General features: G+C 38.1%; 1 protein-coding gene across 1 annotated transcript in view; it reads left to right on the forward strand.

The window, feature by feature from the left end:
• Positions 1-20,232, forward strand: part of GRIN3A (glutamate ionotropic receptor NMDA type subunit 3A) — a 168,820-nt gene that overhangs the window by 37,266 nt on the left and 111,322 nt on the right. Inside the window, exon 2 of the mRNA XM_015068959.3 lies at positions 15,529-16,133. Coding sequence (XP_014924445.2) covers positions 15,529-16,133 — 605 coding nt within the window. The remainder of the gene's footprint in view (positions 1-15,528; positions 16,134-20,232) is intronic.

Below are 20,232 nucleotides of genomic sequence, written 5' to 3' on the forward strand. Positions count from 1 at the left end.
ACTCTTGATATTGGCTCAGGTCATGATCTCACAGTTGGTGAGTTCGAGTCCCATGTTGGGCTCTCTGCTGACAGTGCAGAGACTACTTAGGATTCTCTATCTCCCAGTTTCCTTGCCCCTCCCCTACACTCACTCTCACTCTCTTTCAAAAATAAATAAATAAATACAAAAAAAAAAAAACCCAAAAACAAAAATAAATAAATACATTTTTTTTAAAGACAGATTTTAATATGTGATAAGGAGACGTCTTGAGTCAGCATCAGTCAGCCAACAAATGCCATTAAACATTATTCTACGCCCTGAGATGTAGTGTCTGGATTCTCTAGAAACTTTTCAGTTTCATGGTGAGTGAATGTTCAACAAACGCATCAACAAATAACATATTTTCCATCACTGACCAGTGCTCAAGAAGAGGAAGTTGTGTTCTACGAAGGTAGTGGATTTGATGGTGGGCAATACAGTGGGAAGGCTGCTAATGTTAAATAGAAAGCCTAGAAATTTGAGCCTGAATGTTGAGAAGGAATCAGCCATCTGGGGGAAGTGCTCTCACTTCGCATAAAAAAGGAGCAGCAAGAATTGTACTGTAATTTGGTTGTCCACTTTCCCCTCTCTCCATCCTCTATGCCATGTATAGCTGTGTCTCTGAATTCAAGTAAATAGAAGCCTGATTACTTGCTTTTTTATGCTAAATGCTAAGATATTTTCAGTTGTGCATAGTAATAATAGGTATGTTATTTTAAGTTTCAAAATCCTGATAAAACTTCTGTCATCTTCCTTTATCTGTCCTCTTCTTTTCCTTAGTCTTCTTTATTTACTATCCTTTCCATTTACTTTGTTAGAGTACCATTCTCGGTTGGTCACATTCTCAGTTAATCACGGAGATTTCAGAGTCATTTCTGCAGTTCTGTTACGGTACTTCACCTTAAATAACAGACGAGTAACCGAACAATTGCCTCCATACTGATACCTTTGTATATTCAACTCTGTTTTAAATGCATCGGTGTTGAACATTTAAACAAAGTCAATCATGAATAATTTATAAAGCACAGTAAATATGTCCCTGCAACCATCTTTAGTGTAAAGAATATGAGTGACACACATTCAGTTTGCACATGTCATGATGCACTTGTATTTCTAAACAGTGCCTTGGGCACATAAGCACTTGAGCAATTCTGTCAATCCTATCAGCATTCAGGTGCCAGTTTTGTGATTGACATCAGAGGAAATTTGTGTCATCTGGAAGGATAAGATTTTATGGGAAGGCAGATCATAATTACTCTTGCCTCTAGAGAGAAACCCTATTAGTCAAATAGGAAGGAAAATGACTCATAGAAAATAGACCCACATCTCAGCCAGAGGTCAGGTATCTCTGTCTAAATCTAAACTACACATCAGTATTTATTCATTCAACCAACACATCTTCACTGTGAATGTCTTATTTTCTGGGCACTGTTGCTCAGGATTTTACTACAAGAGACAACATATCTAGCCCCCAAATAGTCCAGGGAAGGAGAGAGATGAGGAAAGGAATATTAACTATGCCATGTAATAAATGATTGGGGGGATGTACACAGTGTGGGAGGGAAGCATATAAAAGTTAGACAAGTAATTCCACTTGAGTGTGAGGCAAGTTAGCATTGTTTAATGCAGGAAAGCTGGCTGTAAGTTTGTGAAGCCAAAAGAGAAGTAAAGAGTGTTCTGGGCAGAGAGAATGACCCACCCACGCATGTGGAGGCAACACAGCTGGAGCACTTGGTGGTTTCCAAGTTTTGGGGGATGGGCTTCCAAGATAAAAGGAAACTGATATGTTTAGACAATTGAATAAGCAGGACAAGATGACACCACTGTTGTGCTTCAGAGGAGATAAGCATGAGGGCTAGAACACATAGAGATGTCACTGTCTGCTCTGATGGATCCTGTGTAATCTGGGAAGGGAGGCAAGAGATAGGATATTAGAGCTCTCCAGGATCATCCAGGACACACACAGAAAGAGAAAATCATCAACATTGTGAATTTAGCATTTTGAGTGCTGGTCTATATTATAAAGCCACAGTTATCAATTCCCTTTTTTCTGGAAAAAATAAGGGCCTCTCATGGTCCCTGTTCTCTTTTTGAGTCTGTGCTACACATCTGACTTAGAAAACAATGATGGGCTTTGGAGGTTCTTCCCATTTGAAAGCCTAAAAGCTTTTGGTGTGGCATGCAAGAGTTTCAAAGAAAATAATGCCAATAGAGGCTAAAAAAATGTTAATGGAATGACAATATAGGGACAGTAAATAGTTCCAGAAAGACACAATTCCAGGGCTCATATAGTAAATCAGTTGGAAACCCAGAAAATTAATTGCATTTGATTTGATTCTTTTTAGCACTAAATATATTAGTAATTAATGTTTCTGTGCTCTCAAGATACGATCTGATTATATATGTTTGTCACAGTGGGGAAGAAAAATTATTGAATTCATAAATCAATGCACTCTATACCTCTCTTATAAAGGGCAGTTATTTGTGGGTTGAGGACTACAGAGAGAAATTAGAGTGTGAAAGTTTGGACTGAGCCTAAATGTTTCCTTTACAATTCAAGAATAAAATTAAACACAAGCAGGTATTCATAAATATTAAAATGTAGTCATATTCATTTAAGATCACAAGGAAGACAGACCACGTCAATTAAACAAACTAGTAACATTTCTAATTTGAGAAATGACTTTAACTCATTCTTACCTCTCAATTCATGGCATTCTTTAAACTGTACAGGAGTTTGGGTCAGGTAAACTTTAGGTCCTTTCTAAACAAGATGATAAAATCATAAGTACACTAATTGGCTTTTGGTAGTTCATTCAAACTTAATAGTCCTTGTCCTATCTGATTATTAATGGGCTTGAATGAATACTGACAATAATTTGACGAGTGAGTTCACAAAGGGACAGAGGCAATCCAAATCTTAAATTTGATAACTAACCAACTAGGTCTTTTTTCATTTCGTAATCATCGACTATGCTCACATGGACCATCCTGAGAGAACATAGACCCATTCATTCAGGATTCATTGACCTGGACCTGAGGTCACCAGAACTGCTTAAAGAGCCCCTGAATTTGATCACTAATTCATAAGAAGGTACTGCCTCTGTGACTAGGGACTTTATGAACTAAAATCAATATTCCCAATGCCTTCTTACTTTGAACCAGGATTTGAAAGGTATGAAGAATTAATTATGCTAATGTGTGCCTAGCAATGCAAGTGAAATAAAATGTCATTGCAGCAAAACTTAATCATAATTAGTGGATCACAGGTTTTGAAATAAGGTACTAAAATGGGAACACTGAGATACTGCTTCATGGCCTGCTAATACTCTTTATAGTGTTAAACCGATCAGAGTCTGGTAGCAGCAATGAATGTGAGGCTGTACAAATTTTTTAAATTTCCATATGAAATGAGAAGCTGTTGTGTGCAAGTAAACATTTTATAATTATGAAATTAATCCAGGATGCTAAACCAGTATATATAAAAGCCATATTACATCACAGTTAGCTGAACCATAGTTTAAATGTGTAAAACATATACTTGTATCAGTTAAAAAAAAAAAAAAAAGACTGGCTGAAGGAACTGAGAAAAAAAGCTCATGCCAACTGTGGTGTCAGTCCTGGAGGGTATTTAAAAATAGAAATAATCAACATTTAGCTGAGTTTTCATTCTTACTGTAATGAAGCAAATTAGCATGTGACATAAGCCATCTCTTAATAATAGTTTCAAGCTGCATTGACATAAAGTAATCAAATTTCCATAGGAAATTTAACTTGCATGCTAGACAGTTTAATTATCTGGTGCACATTTCAATAGTTCCCATTATAAGAAAATATGCCAGAGTTTGTCACTGAGAGTGTCTATAACAATAGTTTGAACACTTCAATAAATTTTAATTATCTTATAAATCATCTGCCTGCTGATACATATAAATGTGTACATTCATTCAAATATTACTTAATTTGACCAAAACTGGGTGGTGAAACAGTAACTAAAATTAGTCTTAAATTAACATCTTTGTTCCATAAGTTCTTAAAGTATAACAAATAATCTTGTCATTTTATAATATGAACTTTAAAAAATTGGCATAGAATATGACAATTAAATCTAGCTTTAATATCCTATTCCAGAGATCACACAGAATTACTCAAAGCTCAGTCTCTGGAAGGCTTCCCACTTCCTGTTATGGTAAATATGTTATATTAATGTCTGTATAGTCGAAGACATGAAAACAAACCAACAAAAAGTATTCTACTCCAGAAATGCTTCCTTTACCTCTCTTTAGGTTATAAGATCCTGCCACCTCCTACTGTCCAGGAAACAGATATGCGAACACATCGTGTCTTCTATTTTCATAGTGCTCCATAAAAGCACCTTCACATACATAACATCATGAGGCCCCCGCTGCCCTGAAGTAGTTGGTTGACTATTAGTCTCTTGTTACACTTGAAGAAATGGAAACCACAATCCCCAGCACAGTCTTGATCTCAAAACAGTCCACAGCCTCTTCAATACTGCTAAAGCTGATCCATTTTGCTTATAGGATGGTATTGATATATTTTATATTCTTATTTTAGATAAAATTGTGACATGAGAGCTATCCTCTTTTTCTCTGTCAAAGTATCTGAAAGGGGGCTGCAAGAAGTTGATGAAGACGGGCACACCGACACAGTGAAAAGGGATAATAGATAGCCTTACACTGTGGCAGGAAAGAGAGAAAATACACTTTCTGAAAAGACTCAAGAGTTCCTGCATTGCTGTAAGCTCAGCTCCTGTGGTTCAGTCAACATGGACACCCACTGATGCCATAGCCCCCAAACACATCATGGTCCTGTAGCCTGGTACAATGACTAGTGCTGACATCAGAATGTGTGAGTTATCAAGGAAGGATTAACTACGCCAGCTCAAGGAAGTGTGCTAATTTTATTCACAATGCTAATAATAATAATAATAATAATAATTAATAATAATAAGGCTGATATTTACCAGATATTTCCTACACATTAGGCGTGTGGTAAAGCCTCCCTAATCATCATGTTCTGTGTCATTCTAGCCTCCCTCCTCTTCTCTTCCCATTCATCCATGGTCCCTTGACTCCATCTATAGACTTGGTCTTTCCCCAGTGTCCAGGCCTTGTCCAAAATGCAGGCAAGAAAGCCGTGATGATATTTGCCTCACAATTTAAAACTCAAAACCAAGTCACCATTCTTCTTAGTCTGGCTTAAACTTTGGGACCTATTTCTCATCTCATCTCCTGCTTTGTTTCACACTATCAGTTTGTGTCCTGGTGGTGATGATAGTACCTGGTAGACTTTAAAGTTCATGAAAGAAAAGACAATATTGGTCTTATTCAGCACTGTAGTCTCAATAGTCAGCACCCAATTACTGGCATGAAATAGGTATTCAATTGTTTGTTAAATAAACCAAATTTACCACCAGTCTAGCTGGCCCTTATACTTAGATTCTCTTAGTGTAATGTTCCTAATGCTGCAGCAGCAGCAGCATTATTATAAACTATCACTTATTATTTACTGTGTGCTGATGCTTTATATATATTATGTTATTTAATCCTCATGAACTTTGCAAGGTAGGTATTATCATTTTAATCACACAGAAAGGAAAATGAAGCTCCATGAGGCTAATTGATTTTCACAAAGTCTGTCACACACAAATGGTAAGTGAACCACAGTTCAAAGATCTGAGTTACGCCAAATAGAGCCACCATGTTCTCCTCTGGACTCTCCTGGGAATTGCAGTGACCTTCTGAACCCCAGACCAAGGCTTTGGACCTTGTTGCTTGCTGATAGTCTTTCCTGATGTCAGACGCCCACATTTCCAATGTCTACCTGTCCTTGGTTCACCCTTTCCTGCGTTGGGACATTCCTGAGCACCATATGACTATGTATCTTCCGTAGCCACTTCCTTTTGATTGAAGCCCTCCCTTCCCCAAGTATATCAAGTGACAGTTTTAAGCACCAGAGGTTGCACCTGGGGAGGGTAAACTTACGCGTCTAGGAGAGCCGGGCTCAGAGAGTGAGTGGGAGCCAAAGGCTTTCAAGATTACAAAGGGTCAGATGAGAGAAACAAATTATAATTATCTAGGACAAAAGGCATAAATGGGGTGGAACCTGGATGAACAAACTGGGTATCAATAATTAAATGGAACTAGAATGAGAAAAACATGTGTGATCAAAAGCCCAGTGTAGGAAATTTGAGTGGCCACCACAAACCAACCTGCTATGCCCCTGACTTCCGTTTTTGGAAAACGGTGTGGGATGAAGAAGGATTGAATTGGTTCAAAGGGTATAACATGCATACTTCCAGTGTTTCTTCTGCTTGAAGACATATATCACTCTGTCAGTGGCCTGGCACATGATAGGCTTTCAATGTGTATTGTTGGATGAATAAATCAGCCAGTTGTTTTTGAAGACAATGTTACACATACCAACACTTCCTCCTACGACCAGGTCAGCCTACCAGTGTCATCTCTATTCCAGGAGGTGAATTCTAGTCTTCCCCATACTGCTGCAGTGAAATAGACCGTACCTAGCCTGATGGGCAATAAATATTATGCCAACTGTACCATACATCCAAAATCCTACTTTCTGAAGCATTCATTGTATTTTACTACTTTGTTATATATTGTTTTATATGTCACTCAAAAATCCTGAGGGATGTGTTCCAAGATCATTACTGACATCCCCATACATGATAGTTGACCACCATTATAGATTATAGTTTCAACCATGAAATTCAGTAGATTCTAAATGAAAAATCTGTTAGGCTTTCCAAACTTTTCTTATTCTACCAAACACAAAACTGATGTCACTAATTATATAACTAGCTTGTTAAATTTCTGTTAATGAAGAAATACAAGTGTTGTCATCTCACAAGAGTTGCTACAAATGGAAGGATGGATGAAGAAAACTGCTAGGAAGCCATGTGTGTGCGGGACAGCAGGCCAGCACCCCCACTGGCCTCCAAGTGCCTGCCACACAGGACACGTCATTCTAACCCATGCCATGACCCATCTTAAAAGTGACTTGATTCCTTGAGCCTTTAGGATTACTTGCAAACAAACAGAACTATAAATATTAGATCCATAAATGTCAGTGCTCTTCTTCATATGATATTCTTCTCAAGTGGAAGAAGCAGTATAGAAAAGCCAAAAGCACAGGCTTTCCCATCCTACAAAGTTGGGTTTTGGATCCAGGTTTCTATTTCTTAGTAACTGTGCAACCTTGGAAAAATTACTCTTTCTGAGCCTCATTTTTGTAGTTTATTTAAAAAGGCTAATCATCGTATTCACCTCATGAGGCCGTTGTGAGGATAAAATGAGATAATCTGCATACAGCACTATGGCCATTGGTAGAGATTAGCTCTTCATTTGTATTATTAGATTACAATTTCTGGGCAGGAACTATGCCTTTTGTTTGCCTGAATCCCTAATGCAACAGTAAAAAAAAAACAGTTAATTTATTTAAAAGCCTGGGCTTCTAAAGGAATAAGCTTTAATTTTCAGGAAAAAAAAAACCCTTCTGTATAATATAGGTCAAATGAGGTGTGAGATAATGAGAAACCACAAACCTCCAGCAGCCTCTTTGGCTGCAGAGAAACGAGAGCAGGGGAGAACGCCAGTTCTGAGCCCCTTGAACACTTTCAGTCATCAACAGACTTACGAAAGGAAGGGAATTTCATCTCTGTTAAAAGTAGTTGAAGTATTATGCTCCTTTGAGATTTCCGAGCTTTGGCCTAGAAGGCAAAACTAAATGGTTTGCTTGCCCAGGAAAGAGCTGAGAGAATTTCACCCTTTCTTCACTCTCAAAGCAAACCTGGCTTCGTTTCCTCTTTTCTTCTGTCAGGGAACGTCTCAAAGCAGCTGGCAAGCTCTTTACTGCAGCCAATGCTGTTTTTGAAACTTTTACTGATCCAGAAAATAGCTGAATCTGTGCTCTCGGGAAGAACAAAGATTGATGGGGGATTTCCAGCAGTTGGTGCCAAAAATTCCTTAACCTGTAGAAGTGACACTAGAACCAGTACCAAAGAAAGAAGGGTTGGGGGGGGGGGGGGGGAGGCCGGTACTCTGCTGTGAACATAATGTCTCCCAAATAAATAGCCTCCTCCAGCCTGAGACAGAGCTGCTGTTTTCCTGCTAGCGAGTTAGTGTAATTGGTGTTTGCAAAAGATACCTATTGCAGGGGCTGTTGTGTGTAAGTAGATGAAAGGGAAAAGAACAATAGCAAAGACAAAAATTACATTGCAGTCACTTTAAAAAAAAGCACGTCCATCACAATGACTTCACTCTAAGCAAATTGCAACAGCTCTCACTTGCTAGGCCCTTGCTCTGTGCCAGGCACTTTGCATGCATTATCACCTTCTCACATTTAATTCTCCCAATGAATCTGTAAGGGAAGAGGTAAAATGATCTTCGTTTTAGAGATGAGGAATTTATGACTCAGAAACACTGAGTGACTTGCAGAAGGCCACTTGGCTCATAAATGATGGAGCCAGAATTTAAGAGTAGTTTGGTTTTTTTTTAACCATACTTTTGTTTTGTTTTGTTTTTTTAATTTCCTTAAGTAATCTCTATACCCAGCATGGGGCTTGAACTCACAACCCTGAGATCAAGAGGTGCATGCTCTATCAACTGAGCCAGCCAGGCAGCCCAAAAGTAGTTTACCAGGATTACTAAACCCTAACTGTTATACTTATTGCCTCAGAAAAGGAGAGAAAAGCTCAGTTGACTGAAGAAGGCAGTAGCCAAGCCAGCAAGGAGTGTTTAATGATGAAGTTTTGGGGTGATGGTCGGGTGGTCCAGAGCCAACTACCAAGAAAGAATTCTTGAAGACGTCTTTGGTGCAAAAAGGTGATTTTATTAAAGCATGGGGACAGGACGCATGGGCAGGAGGAACTGCACTAGGGTCCAAATGGGTAACTCATTATATGCCCTCAGGTTGAGAGGGGGTCAGGGATGGAGTAAGTCTCTAAGGAGTTTTGGAAGCGAGGTTTGCAGGACCTTGAGGGGCTAGCTGTTGCTAGGGGAAATGCCATTTATTACCATTTAATAAAACCTCAGTCATGAGACCCTTTAAATGTATATCAGAGAGCTATAAACTTGGAGTATGATTGCCAGCATATGTCTTGGAGCAGTTGAGATAAAGGAAGTAGACTTACAGGATTCTGGAGGTTGGGATACTGTTAAGCTAAGGTACTCTTTTGCCCCTAGCAAAGTGTCATCATCTAGGCAGCTGAGCTCCTAGAGAGAGGTCACTCTGCCAGTTTCAAGGACTTGTCAATGGGCTATAAGCAGTAAGGGAATTTAAGTTTCCATTTGCCTTAGTTACCCACATTACCATGGCAAGCATTGTTAAACCCCTTTCCCTTGTTCTCGAGTATCTGGGAGTGTCCAAGGACACACATAGATCCCTTTGGGGTGGGGGTGGGATGCTAGCTTGTGCTTTTTTTGCCCCTCAGCCTGCCTCATGCTCCCTCATCATGTAGGACTTAAGGGAAAATATTGCAGACACTACAAAACAGGAGAGTAAAGAATCAGAGGGAACACAGAAGCTTGTGATGGCTCCAACCATTTATCTGGGACTAGAGAGATAGTACCTAGTCGAAGGAGAACGGATGGTCAAAATGAGGCCACAATTTTAGTTAAATGTCTGTGTTTTTATGAATCATTATATATGTTTATCTATATATAGTGATTATTCATTTTATTTACATTCCTTATTTTTGCTAAATTCCCAATTGCAGAGTGCTTGTATAGTATAGATACTTGCGTCCACCTACCCTATGAATCATGATTAGTACACTTTTCTTTGGACCCTCTTCCCCCTTTCCCACTCTTGCCACTCCCTGCTAGTTTCATTTACAGTAATTTTGATCATTTATAACTAGTGTTTATTTGTCTACATACCTATGTATAGTCTATCCCTCACCCCCTATGCAGGCAATGGGAAATTTCTTGCAGGGGCATGGCTCACAGTAGAAGCTTAAAACTGTTTTCCTTGATTGAATGAGTGCTCAGTTGAGGATTCTATTTCCTGATGGATCAGTAAATGTTCTTCATATTTTATAACCATTAACTCTTTGTCTATTCAGATTTGTTGCACATATTCTCTTATTTCTTATGTTCCCTTTGGGTTTTTTTGTTTATGATAGGTATTTAATGCTAGAATTAAGATATATTGTAATGTTCAGTTTACTGTATTTTTTCATCATTATGATTTCTGAAACCTATGTACCAATTAGGTCTATCTTTTAATGATTTCTCATTGTACTTTTAATTTTTTTTTCCAACGTTTTTATTTATTTTTTTTGGGACAGAGAGAGACAGAGCATGAACGGGGGAGGGGCAGAGAGAGAGGGAGACACAGAATCGGAAACAGGCTCCAGGCTCTGAGCCATCAGCCCAGAGCCCGACGCGGGGCTCGAACTCACGGACTGCGAGATCGTGACCTGGCTGAAGTCGGACGCTTAACCGACTGCGCCACCCAGGCGCCCCTCTCATTGTACTTTTAAATGGTCTGGAGTTGATTTTTAATATATGGTGGAATTAGGAATTTAAATGAAAGTGTTTCCAGTAGTGATCTATTTTCTCAACTCCTAATCTCGTATATATATCTTACATATTCCTTAATGATTGCAATCTATAATATACTAATACAGTCTATTAAATTAATGTAGTTCTTTACATACATCAACACATCTGTTCTACTTATTTACCTGTTAATCCTTTTGTTTGTACCTCCTTGTTTTAATTATTGTTTTATAAAAATTGTACTTTCTGGTGTATTCCAATATCTTTTAAGGCAAGACCGCTCTATCATTTTTCTGTTTCCAAATTTTCTTACCATTCTTGCCTGATTTTACTTTCTGTGGAATTTTAATATTTTACTTATTTTACTATTTACTATTTAATGACTTTAATATTTAAATCTAGTCTGATCATAGCCAGTGAAGCAATCTTTCCTTACACCATTGAATGATTCCTGGACATTCTTGCAGTCCTCTGACACAGGCAACTGCATTGCCATCTTGGCAACTCCTCTCTCCCTCCAGCTCTGCACTTGACTTGTTGAGATTTCATTCCATGAGTGCATTTCAACATGACCATTTTTGCCCTATACTTTTGGGAATTTAAGCCTCCAAAGTAATGTAGAAACAGATTATGATGGGAATAAAATTTTAAAAATCAATGGAGTGAAGTGGCATGTCATCGTAGGTAGAAATAAAGATTCAATTCAACATGTAGGAAAATTATATTTGAAAGCCCCTTAAATTATCTGTTTAGTTTGGCATATAGGGTTTTGTGTACACAACTATGGGCAATAATATACATATATTACAATGTGTAATGGTATCTATAATGTCATATATAATAAAGAGTACACTCATTTAGGGGAGTCAGAATTATCAGTACTATTTAACATATTTTCTCTCTCCCTACCTTCCCCTATTGAGTCTTTATTTTAAAAATTTATATAAATTAAATGCACTTAAGAGGCTGCCTTACTCTGTCTGCATGGTTGAGAGATGCTTCCTAATTCTTAGGCTGTTTTGTTATTGAATCTCCAATTTAGGAGGTAAGCAATGCACAAATTATTTTTAAGTATATCTTCTTGGGGCGCCTGGGTGGCTCAGTTGGTTGGGTGACCAGCTTCGGCTCAGGTCATGATCTCATGGTTTGTGAGTTCAAGCCCCATGTCGGGCTCTGTGCTGACAGCTCAGAGCCTGGAGCCTGCTTCAGATTCTGTGTCTCCCCCTCTCTCTACCCCTCCCCTGCTCACGCTCTGTGTCTCTCTGTCTCTCAATAATAAATAAACATTAAAAAAATAAATAAAATCATTAAAAAAGTGTATCTTCTTTCAGGCCATGGGTTTGCTCTTTTGCAAACAGCAAACTATAGGTAAGACATAGACTTTGATTCTCAATTTGGTTTGATGAGTCTTTTTTATATTTTGTCCAGGATTTTGATGGAAGTTTTACGATTAGGCTTGAATTTTAGTGTCCTAAGTTTTCATATCTGTGTGTGTGTGTGTGTGTGTGTGTGTGTGTGCGCGTGCGCGCGCGTGCGCACACGCACACTTGCATGCACCTGTGCTTTTATTATTATTTGGAGAGAAATTGGGAGATGCTGCATCTGAGGTGGCTAGATAAAGATAATATCACAAGATGTTTCCACACTATTATTTCATAAATATTTGTTTGAAGCATGGTGTTCCTCAAGTCTGTTAAAAGATTAACTTCAACAACTGGAATTTCTTAATAGAATTGTTTGTAGAGATGAGTGTGATTATATGGATTAATAATTATCCAAGGTGGGGTGGGGAGGTTGTCCTTCATTTTATTACCATGTCCTTCCCATGCCAAATGCATTTGTTTGTGTCTCATGCTAAATGCTCAATATGATTAGCTAATTTCACTTCCATCCCTGCCTCCATTAAAGCTTGCTCCTTAACGTACCAATGTAATGAATCCCTCCTGAGGAAGTGTGTGGATGGGACTTTGTTCCAACTACGGGCAATATTAGTTCTTGAAGTTCTGCTAGAAATGGCCTTTTTCTTAGTCTTTCAGTGCAGAGATTATGACCATAGTCTAGGACTTGAGGTGAGCAAAAGAAAACCACGGTTGACAAATACTATCTCTGATTAACTAAGAGCCATGTGATAAGAGATGGCTGCGATTTGTTCCTTATCCTAAAGAAGCTTCCAGTCTAGTGTGGGAGATAAACAGTTAATCAAATAACTATGTTATGGTGTGAAGAGTTCTATATTAGAAGGATGACCAAAATTAGACCATTATACAGACATGAGATGATTACTTCTGCTTGGTCAGGAGTTAGAGGAACAATCAAATGAACAAAATCTCAATTCACCATTACAGGAAATCAACATGCCAAAATATTGTGGAAAAAAAAAAAAGATCAGCAGTTTTGTCGACTATACTTCAATTCTTAATTTTTTTTAAATACAAAAAAAATTTGAAGTTTAGCAGCAGCAGAAACAGTAGTAAATGCTACATGAACTAGTTTCTGGAAATCTGCATGGAAGAGCTGAGTTTTGAAGGATGAATATGAATACAGACGAAAACATCCTGGAGATGTTGAAAGATCAGCATACCCAATTTGTGTAGGTGTGAAAATGCCTACTCTGATACAAGAAAAATAAATTGTCCACTATGACTCATCTTGGTGTGCATGTTTGGAGTGTTGAAGGTGAAGTTAAAGACTAGGATTGGGCTCCTAAGTCATACTACTGATTTTGAAATTTGTTCTCTGGGTGACTCAGAGGTTATGGTGCAGAAGAATGATATGGTCATATTTACGTTTTAGAAAGAAAGCTGGCAACAGAGTAGGGAGCCAATGCCAAGAAGATAGTTGGGAAGAATTTGTTCCTGCCAGCTAAATGTAGAGTTTGCCTTCCATTCCTCTTTGCTTCTGGAAGAGGGTTAAAATGGAGGAGGAAATAGAAAGGAAGAAAACCAGAAGAGGACAAGAAAAACTCTCTGGAGGAATTTATTTTAATCAGTAGTAGGAGTGAGGAATCTTCCATTGTTCTCATCTCAAGATCTTGTATGGCATCTCAAGCCTGGAAACCTGGAGCTACCTACTGGATATTGTCTCCCGGTTTCTAACACCTCTCCCTTTTTTGCCTGTCACATCTGATTTTGTCACTAAATTTTAATTTAAAAAAAAAAAGCAACACGTTTTCTCATGCCCTTCTTACCATTACCAACACTGGCTTCCAGTTTAAACACTTAGCAGCTAACCAAGATCCTGAGGGGCTTATTTTCTCTCTTACTGTTGAGTGTTGCTCATAGATGATCCTCTAAAAGTTCTGCTTTTATCATTACAAACCCTGCTTAAAAGCTTAATTTGAAGGATAGAAGTTAAATTCGTAGACTAAATTTTAAAATTTCATCCTACCTACCAGCATGATTGTTCTCATTTAGAGCCTTTGGCCATAGTATTCCTCCCATAGTCCACTCCTTAGTCCACTCATATCAAAATTCTTTCGGTCCCTCATAGAATTAAAACTTCAGCTCAAATCCTATTTCTCGTGACATGTTTTTTAGGTGGGTAAGGGGAGGCCATACGTCCCTTTTGTTCAGCGTTTGATGCTTTATTGAGAAAGCCCTCCTCATTTCTCTACATATATTATTTGCCTGAATGTTTGCCAAGTTCTCAGAAATAGTCCAGTAGTCTAATAGTTTCCAGTGGGAACGTGTTGAGTTCAATTCAGCCAATATTTATTGCGTACCTAATATGTGTAAGGTATTGTGCTAAACATTCTCAGGATGCCAATGTTGAAGGATAAGTAAGTCAAATGTCTGCTCTCAGGAAGAACAATTAAATTTATTCCGTGGAGAGCTATTTCCACTTCACCTGTAATATTAATTTGTGACTTTTCAAATAAGATACTCTTCCTTCATTGATTTGGTGAGTTTCATAAGTAAGTGAAATCATGATGGAAGTTGCATAAATGTGTTTAAATGGCACGCATTTAACATTTCACAGCAAAAATGCAGTCTCAGTAGACACAAATGTAATCAAGCCTTCAGTACAACTATCCAATGTATATATGGCTAATTTTACCAAATGTCTTAATCCATCCGGGCTGCTATAACAAAATACCACAGAGTGGGTGGCTTGTAAGCAACAGAAATTGATTTCTCACAGTTCTAGAGATTGGAAGTCTGAGATCAGGGTGCCAGTATGATCGAGTAAGGGCCCTCTTCTAGGTCACAGCCTGCCAACTTCTCACTGTGTACTCACACGTAGAAGGGGCCAATGAGCTCTCTCAAGCATCTTGGGCATTAATCTCATTCATGATGATTCTGCCCTCATGACTTCATCACTTCCTATAGGCCCCATGTCCTCACCTCCTCATACCATCACATTGAGCACTAGCATTTCAACATGACTTTGGGGGGAACACAAACATTCAGACTATAACACCATATATATTGAAAAATGCCATCCTCAGAGGCTAAAAGTTTAGGAAATGGATGTATCCATTTTCCACACCACCTTTATACAAGTGCCTGCACTGTTTTGAGATTTCCCTGCTATTCGTTTTAAAGGAAAGCAAACATAATTTCTTATTTCTTATTATTTAAAATAATTAAATTTCACTTGAGGAGAATTTAACCAATAAGTTAATAACAGCCATAGTTAGAAATGGAGTACATGAAGGGGACAAACTATAAGGAGGTAGGCAAGCCTGATAAAAATGTAAGACCGGTTGCATCAGCCCTGACATTTACATCAGAAATCATTTACCCTCTGGTAGCCTTAGCAAGGAAATCAGTTGTCAGGAATCAATAATTCCATTAGATAGGAAACATAATTTTCCAGATGATGGGAATTTTATCCCAGAAGCATTTGAATATCTCAGGGAAAAATAAAGGATTAAGCCTCTTAAGAAAGCAAACGTACCCTATGTTATCATCTTTGGCCAATGCTTTCTAATTCTTCTTTTTCATATCTTTAAATACAGAATCCCCTTCACCTACAGCTGAGTTTAGAAAATTCATTAAGTTCTGACGCTGATGTCACTGTCTCAGTCCTGACCATGAACAACTGGTACAATTTTAGCTTGTTGCTGTGCCAGGAAGACTGGAACATCACCGACTTCCTCATCCTTACCCAGAATAATTCCAAGTTCCACCTCGGGTCTATCATCAACATCACCACCAACCTCTCCTCCACCGAGGACCTCTTGAGCTTCCTGCAGGTCCAGCTTGAGAGTATTAAGAACACCACGCCCACAATGGTGATGTTTGGCTGTGACATGGAAAGTATCCGACGGATTTTTGAAATTACCACCCAGTTTGGAGTAATTCCCCCTGAGCTTCGTTGGGTGCTAGGGGATTCTCAAAACGTCGAGGAACTGAGGACAGAAGGTCTGCCCCTAGGGCTCATTGCTCATGGAAAAACAACAGAGTCCATCTTTGAGTACTATGTACAAGATGCCATGGAGCTGGTCGCAAGAGCTGTAGCCACAGCCACCATGATCCAGCCAGAACTTGCTCTTATTCCCAGCACGATGAACTGCATGGATGTGGAAACTGCAAATCTCACTTCAGGACAATATTTATCAAGGTAGGATGCGAGGCCTGTGTTATATTCCCATTCATAGGGTTTTGACAAGAAGCAGAATTTCCCTATCTATCTCCTTTGTAGAAATCTTGATTTTGAGTAGCTTTAAACTCTAATAATATTTCTGAGAGGCTTTCTGGTTACATAGGCTAGTATCCCATGATCTGTCATCTGGAATTTGATCTGTAGATTTGAAAGCACGTGGTGTACAATAGGGAACACACAGTCCTGCTTTTAAACCCTGGCTTAGTTGCTTACTAACTATTTGTTCTTGGCAAGTTATTTTAAAACTCTGACCCTCAGTTTTCTAATTAATAAGCTAGGATTGTATTGAATAGCTTGACCTATGATCATTAAGATATGAAACTATATATGAAAAGTATCTAACACTGCTCGGCTCATAGCAGAAACACAACAAATGTTTCTGTTCCTGCCCACTCTTTCTCATATCAACAGACTTGGACACATCTCTCAGAATCTATATAGAGAAAAAAATTAGTCAAGCAGGAAATGGATTTTTCATTTTCCTCCCAGGCTGTGATACTTAAGGCAGTATAGAGTAGTAGTTAAAGACATGGACCCTGGAGCCAGACTCTCTGAGCTTGAAATTTGGCTCTGCCACTTACTGTTTGTGTGACTTGGTCGAGTTACTTAACTTCTCTGAGGCTTAGTTTCCTATGTCTTATATCCATTTATGTAAAATGGGCATAACAATAGATCCTACTACCCATGGGGTCCTTGTGATAGATAGATAGATAGATAGATAGATAGATAGATAGATAGAAGATAGATAGTCAGCACTAGGGTTCCACAAGGGTTTTACTTAAATACATACATGCACACGCACACCACACACACACACACACACACACACACATATATATTCTTTTTAATTAGGTACCTTTCTTCTCCAGTTTCTCAATCTGGTTCCAAGATAGAATGAAAAAGTCCATTTAATTTAAAGAATAACCCATCATTTGGAACTAGTTTTCATGATACTTGGGAAAAGGAGAATATCCTTAGAAGGTATTTTATAGGGACCTAGATTTTTTTTCCTGAAAAGGACCACCTGTGATCAGAGAGACCAAATCAGAGAATTTTTGGCTATTTTGGAGGTGAGGTCTTAGCTCTAGGCTGGTCCCATTTTTAAAGTTTATTTACTTTTAGTAATGTCAACACCCAATGTGGGGCTTGAACTCACGACCCTGAGATCAAGAGTCGCATGCTCTTCTGACTGAGCAGGCAGACCTTGGAACAAGGACATCTTACTATATTGAGAAACAAAAGACCATTGTATAGTGAATTGCCTTTTAAGAAGACATGACTATGTGATAAGGTGTGAGGAGGTTGTAAGCATTTTACATTGAATCCTATATATATGGACTGAGCACCTATTAATGTACAAGGCAACATGCCAAATGCCATGCATTGGCAGTTTACCCACAGCCTATACACTCCCTAAAGAATGTTGTTAAAACAATAAAATAATTCAAAAGTTATTTATTAGGAATCTACTGATGATAAAATTAGATATTCTGTCATCACCTGAACTTTCTATTTTCCCCATGTTGTATTTTAATTTCCACAAGATTAAAGTCTTTGCATATTTTATTTTGCAGCCACTATTAAGATTTAATCTATTTTTGAACTAACACATAATTGAGGCCCAGGATTTTAACTGGGATAAGAAAATTCTCCTTCATAACAAAATATAAGCAAAACCTTTATTTATAATTTTGAATAGTCATCATTTTGGAAGGATAATCATAAACAGCAGATAAGAAAAAAACCCTATGAAACCTACATTAAGTTATTTAGTGTCTTTCTGTCTCATGTGCAATGGAGAGCACAAGGAAAATGATTCTGTTTGGATCTTAAAAACATTTACAAACTACAAGGAGAAATATTTGTTGACTTGGGTTGTATATACCCTAGGGGTTCATTTTATCAAGATCAAACTGGTCTTTCTGGCTCCTCAAGGTTTAATTTATATTAAAGTTATATGCCTCCTTTCACAAGGATCCCATGGCACTTTGTACATGAAATTAGATGATGGTACTTAGCCCATTCCATCATCATTATTTGTCCATGTGCCTGACTTCTGAGCTAAAGTAGAAATTCTGTTGAGACACTATTATTCAGCGTAGTTTAATGCCTAGCACATAGCAGCCACTTAATAGACATTTATTGGAACAGAAAGAAGGAAAGGAAATTTCTTATTATATTTACATCCTATATTATCTTCTGCTGTAGAAGAAAAATAGGTGCTGGTAGACAAATAAAATTTTGTCTAAATTAAAAACATGGTTTGGTTTTTTTCTTGGTTTTTTTTTTTTTTTTTTTTTTTTTTTTTTACCTTTTTGATGAAATGTGAGGGTCTTGGATAACTTTTGCCCTTGTGGCTGTTTCTACATGTTTATCCCACAAAATTTGAAAGTTTAAGAGAAGAATGTAAAGTTTGGTGCCTGGCAGCAATTCACAATGTATGAGGGTCAGTGGCAGTATTTTCACATCCATGGATGTGTTTGAGAGCGAACTCCAAGAACTTCAGGAAATAGGCCTAGGACTTCTTAGACTCCCTGAGGAGTGCAGTCAAAGAGAAAGTTTCAAAGTGTTCAGGAAAGGTTCAAGAGAAGTGGGCTAATCTCTGGAAGGAGATTTTTTTATAATGCATAACTGAAAAGCTGCCTGAAGCCATAAAACATCTGTGGAATTTCCATCAGTCTTATTTATTTTGTTGAATACAGTCTTTTAGGAAGTTCGTTATTCTCAGTCCATAAGTCACATCTGCATATAGTAATTTTCTTAATTGTTCCTAAATTTTGTGAGGCTGACCCCACTTCTTCACGGCATAATGAAAAGTCCCAAGGATAATGAGCCATGAATAGCGAGTGTCAGTTATGCAAGCTCTCATTTCTCACAAAGCCATTTTTAGTTTGGGCTGACAGAATTGTTAGCGTTTTAAAATGTTAATGAAATCACCCAAAAACATGGACATTGAGCATAGGCTTTTAGACTAGAAAAAACAGTTCTCAAGACAGAGTACATAGATGTAATTACAGGTGTAAGGGATTTTATTCTTCCAGGGTCCCCACATGCCAGAGCAAATGCCCATCATAACTAAATGTAGGGGCACCTGGTGGCTCAGTCAGCTGATTGTCTGACTCTTGATTTTTGGCTCGTGTCAAGGATCCCAGGATCATGGGATCGAGCCCCACATCAGGCTCCTTGCTGAGTGTGGAGCCTGAACCTGCTTGAGATTCTCCCACTCTCCCTCCACCCCTCTACCCTGCTCACAGTGTGCTCGCTTTCTCTCTCTCTCTCGAATAAAATAATAATATGTAAATATTATAATATATAATATTACATAAATAATATGTAAATATGTAAATGTAGACAAAACCACTTGGGGACTAAGTTCATAGTGTAATCTTTAACAATTTATTTGCAAGTTGTTTTATTAAATGTTAATTATTTGAAGTGATGGTATCTAGTATATTATTCAGTAATAACTTCCGAAGTGCATATGTGTCGGTGTTTTTGTGCAGCCAATAACTCTTTGTTAAACTAGGGTGAGGTAGACAGAATGAAGACATGCATCCTGCCATTTTCAAGCTGACAGCCTAGTGCATGACGTTGAAAAGTAGGGAAATGATTGTAAACAAAAGGATACGTGACTCTTAAAAATAGAGATGTGTCCATATAGACAGAGACTGAGGGGGAAACACTGGAATCGGATCTTACGATAAGTCATTTTCTGGTTTGGAACAAATTCATAGGCATAGGAAATGGCATATGTAAATGAACCAAGACCTAAAAGAGAAATTTGGTACCGTTGGAGCATACATTGAATATGAAAGGGATTCAACATGGTTGTGCAAAAGTAGTTAATTTGATAGCATGCCACACAGGGCTTTTATGCCAAGCTAAGAAGTTTGCACTTTGCATGCATCTGGATGTCACCTGAATGGCAGAACATTAGCCATGATGTATTTCCAAATTAACCAATTAACCAAACTGTAACAAATTAACCAAATAATGTAATACAGCATAAAAACCTAGAAAGCAATTTTTTTAGACCATTACAATAACACAATTGTTT

Source organism: Acinonyx jubatus, chromosome D4 (assembly GCF_027475565.1).
Source record: "Acinonyx jubatus isolate Ajub_Pintada_27869175 chromosome D4, VMU_Ajub_asm_v1.0, whole genome shotgun sequence".
Classification (NCBI taxonomy): domain Eukaryota; kingdom Metazoa; phylum Chordata; class Mammalia; order Carnivora; family Felidae; genus Acinonyx; species Acinonyx jubatus.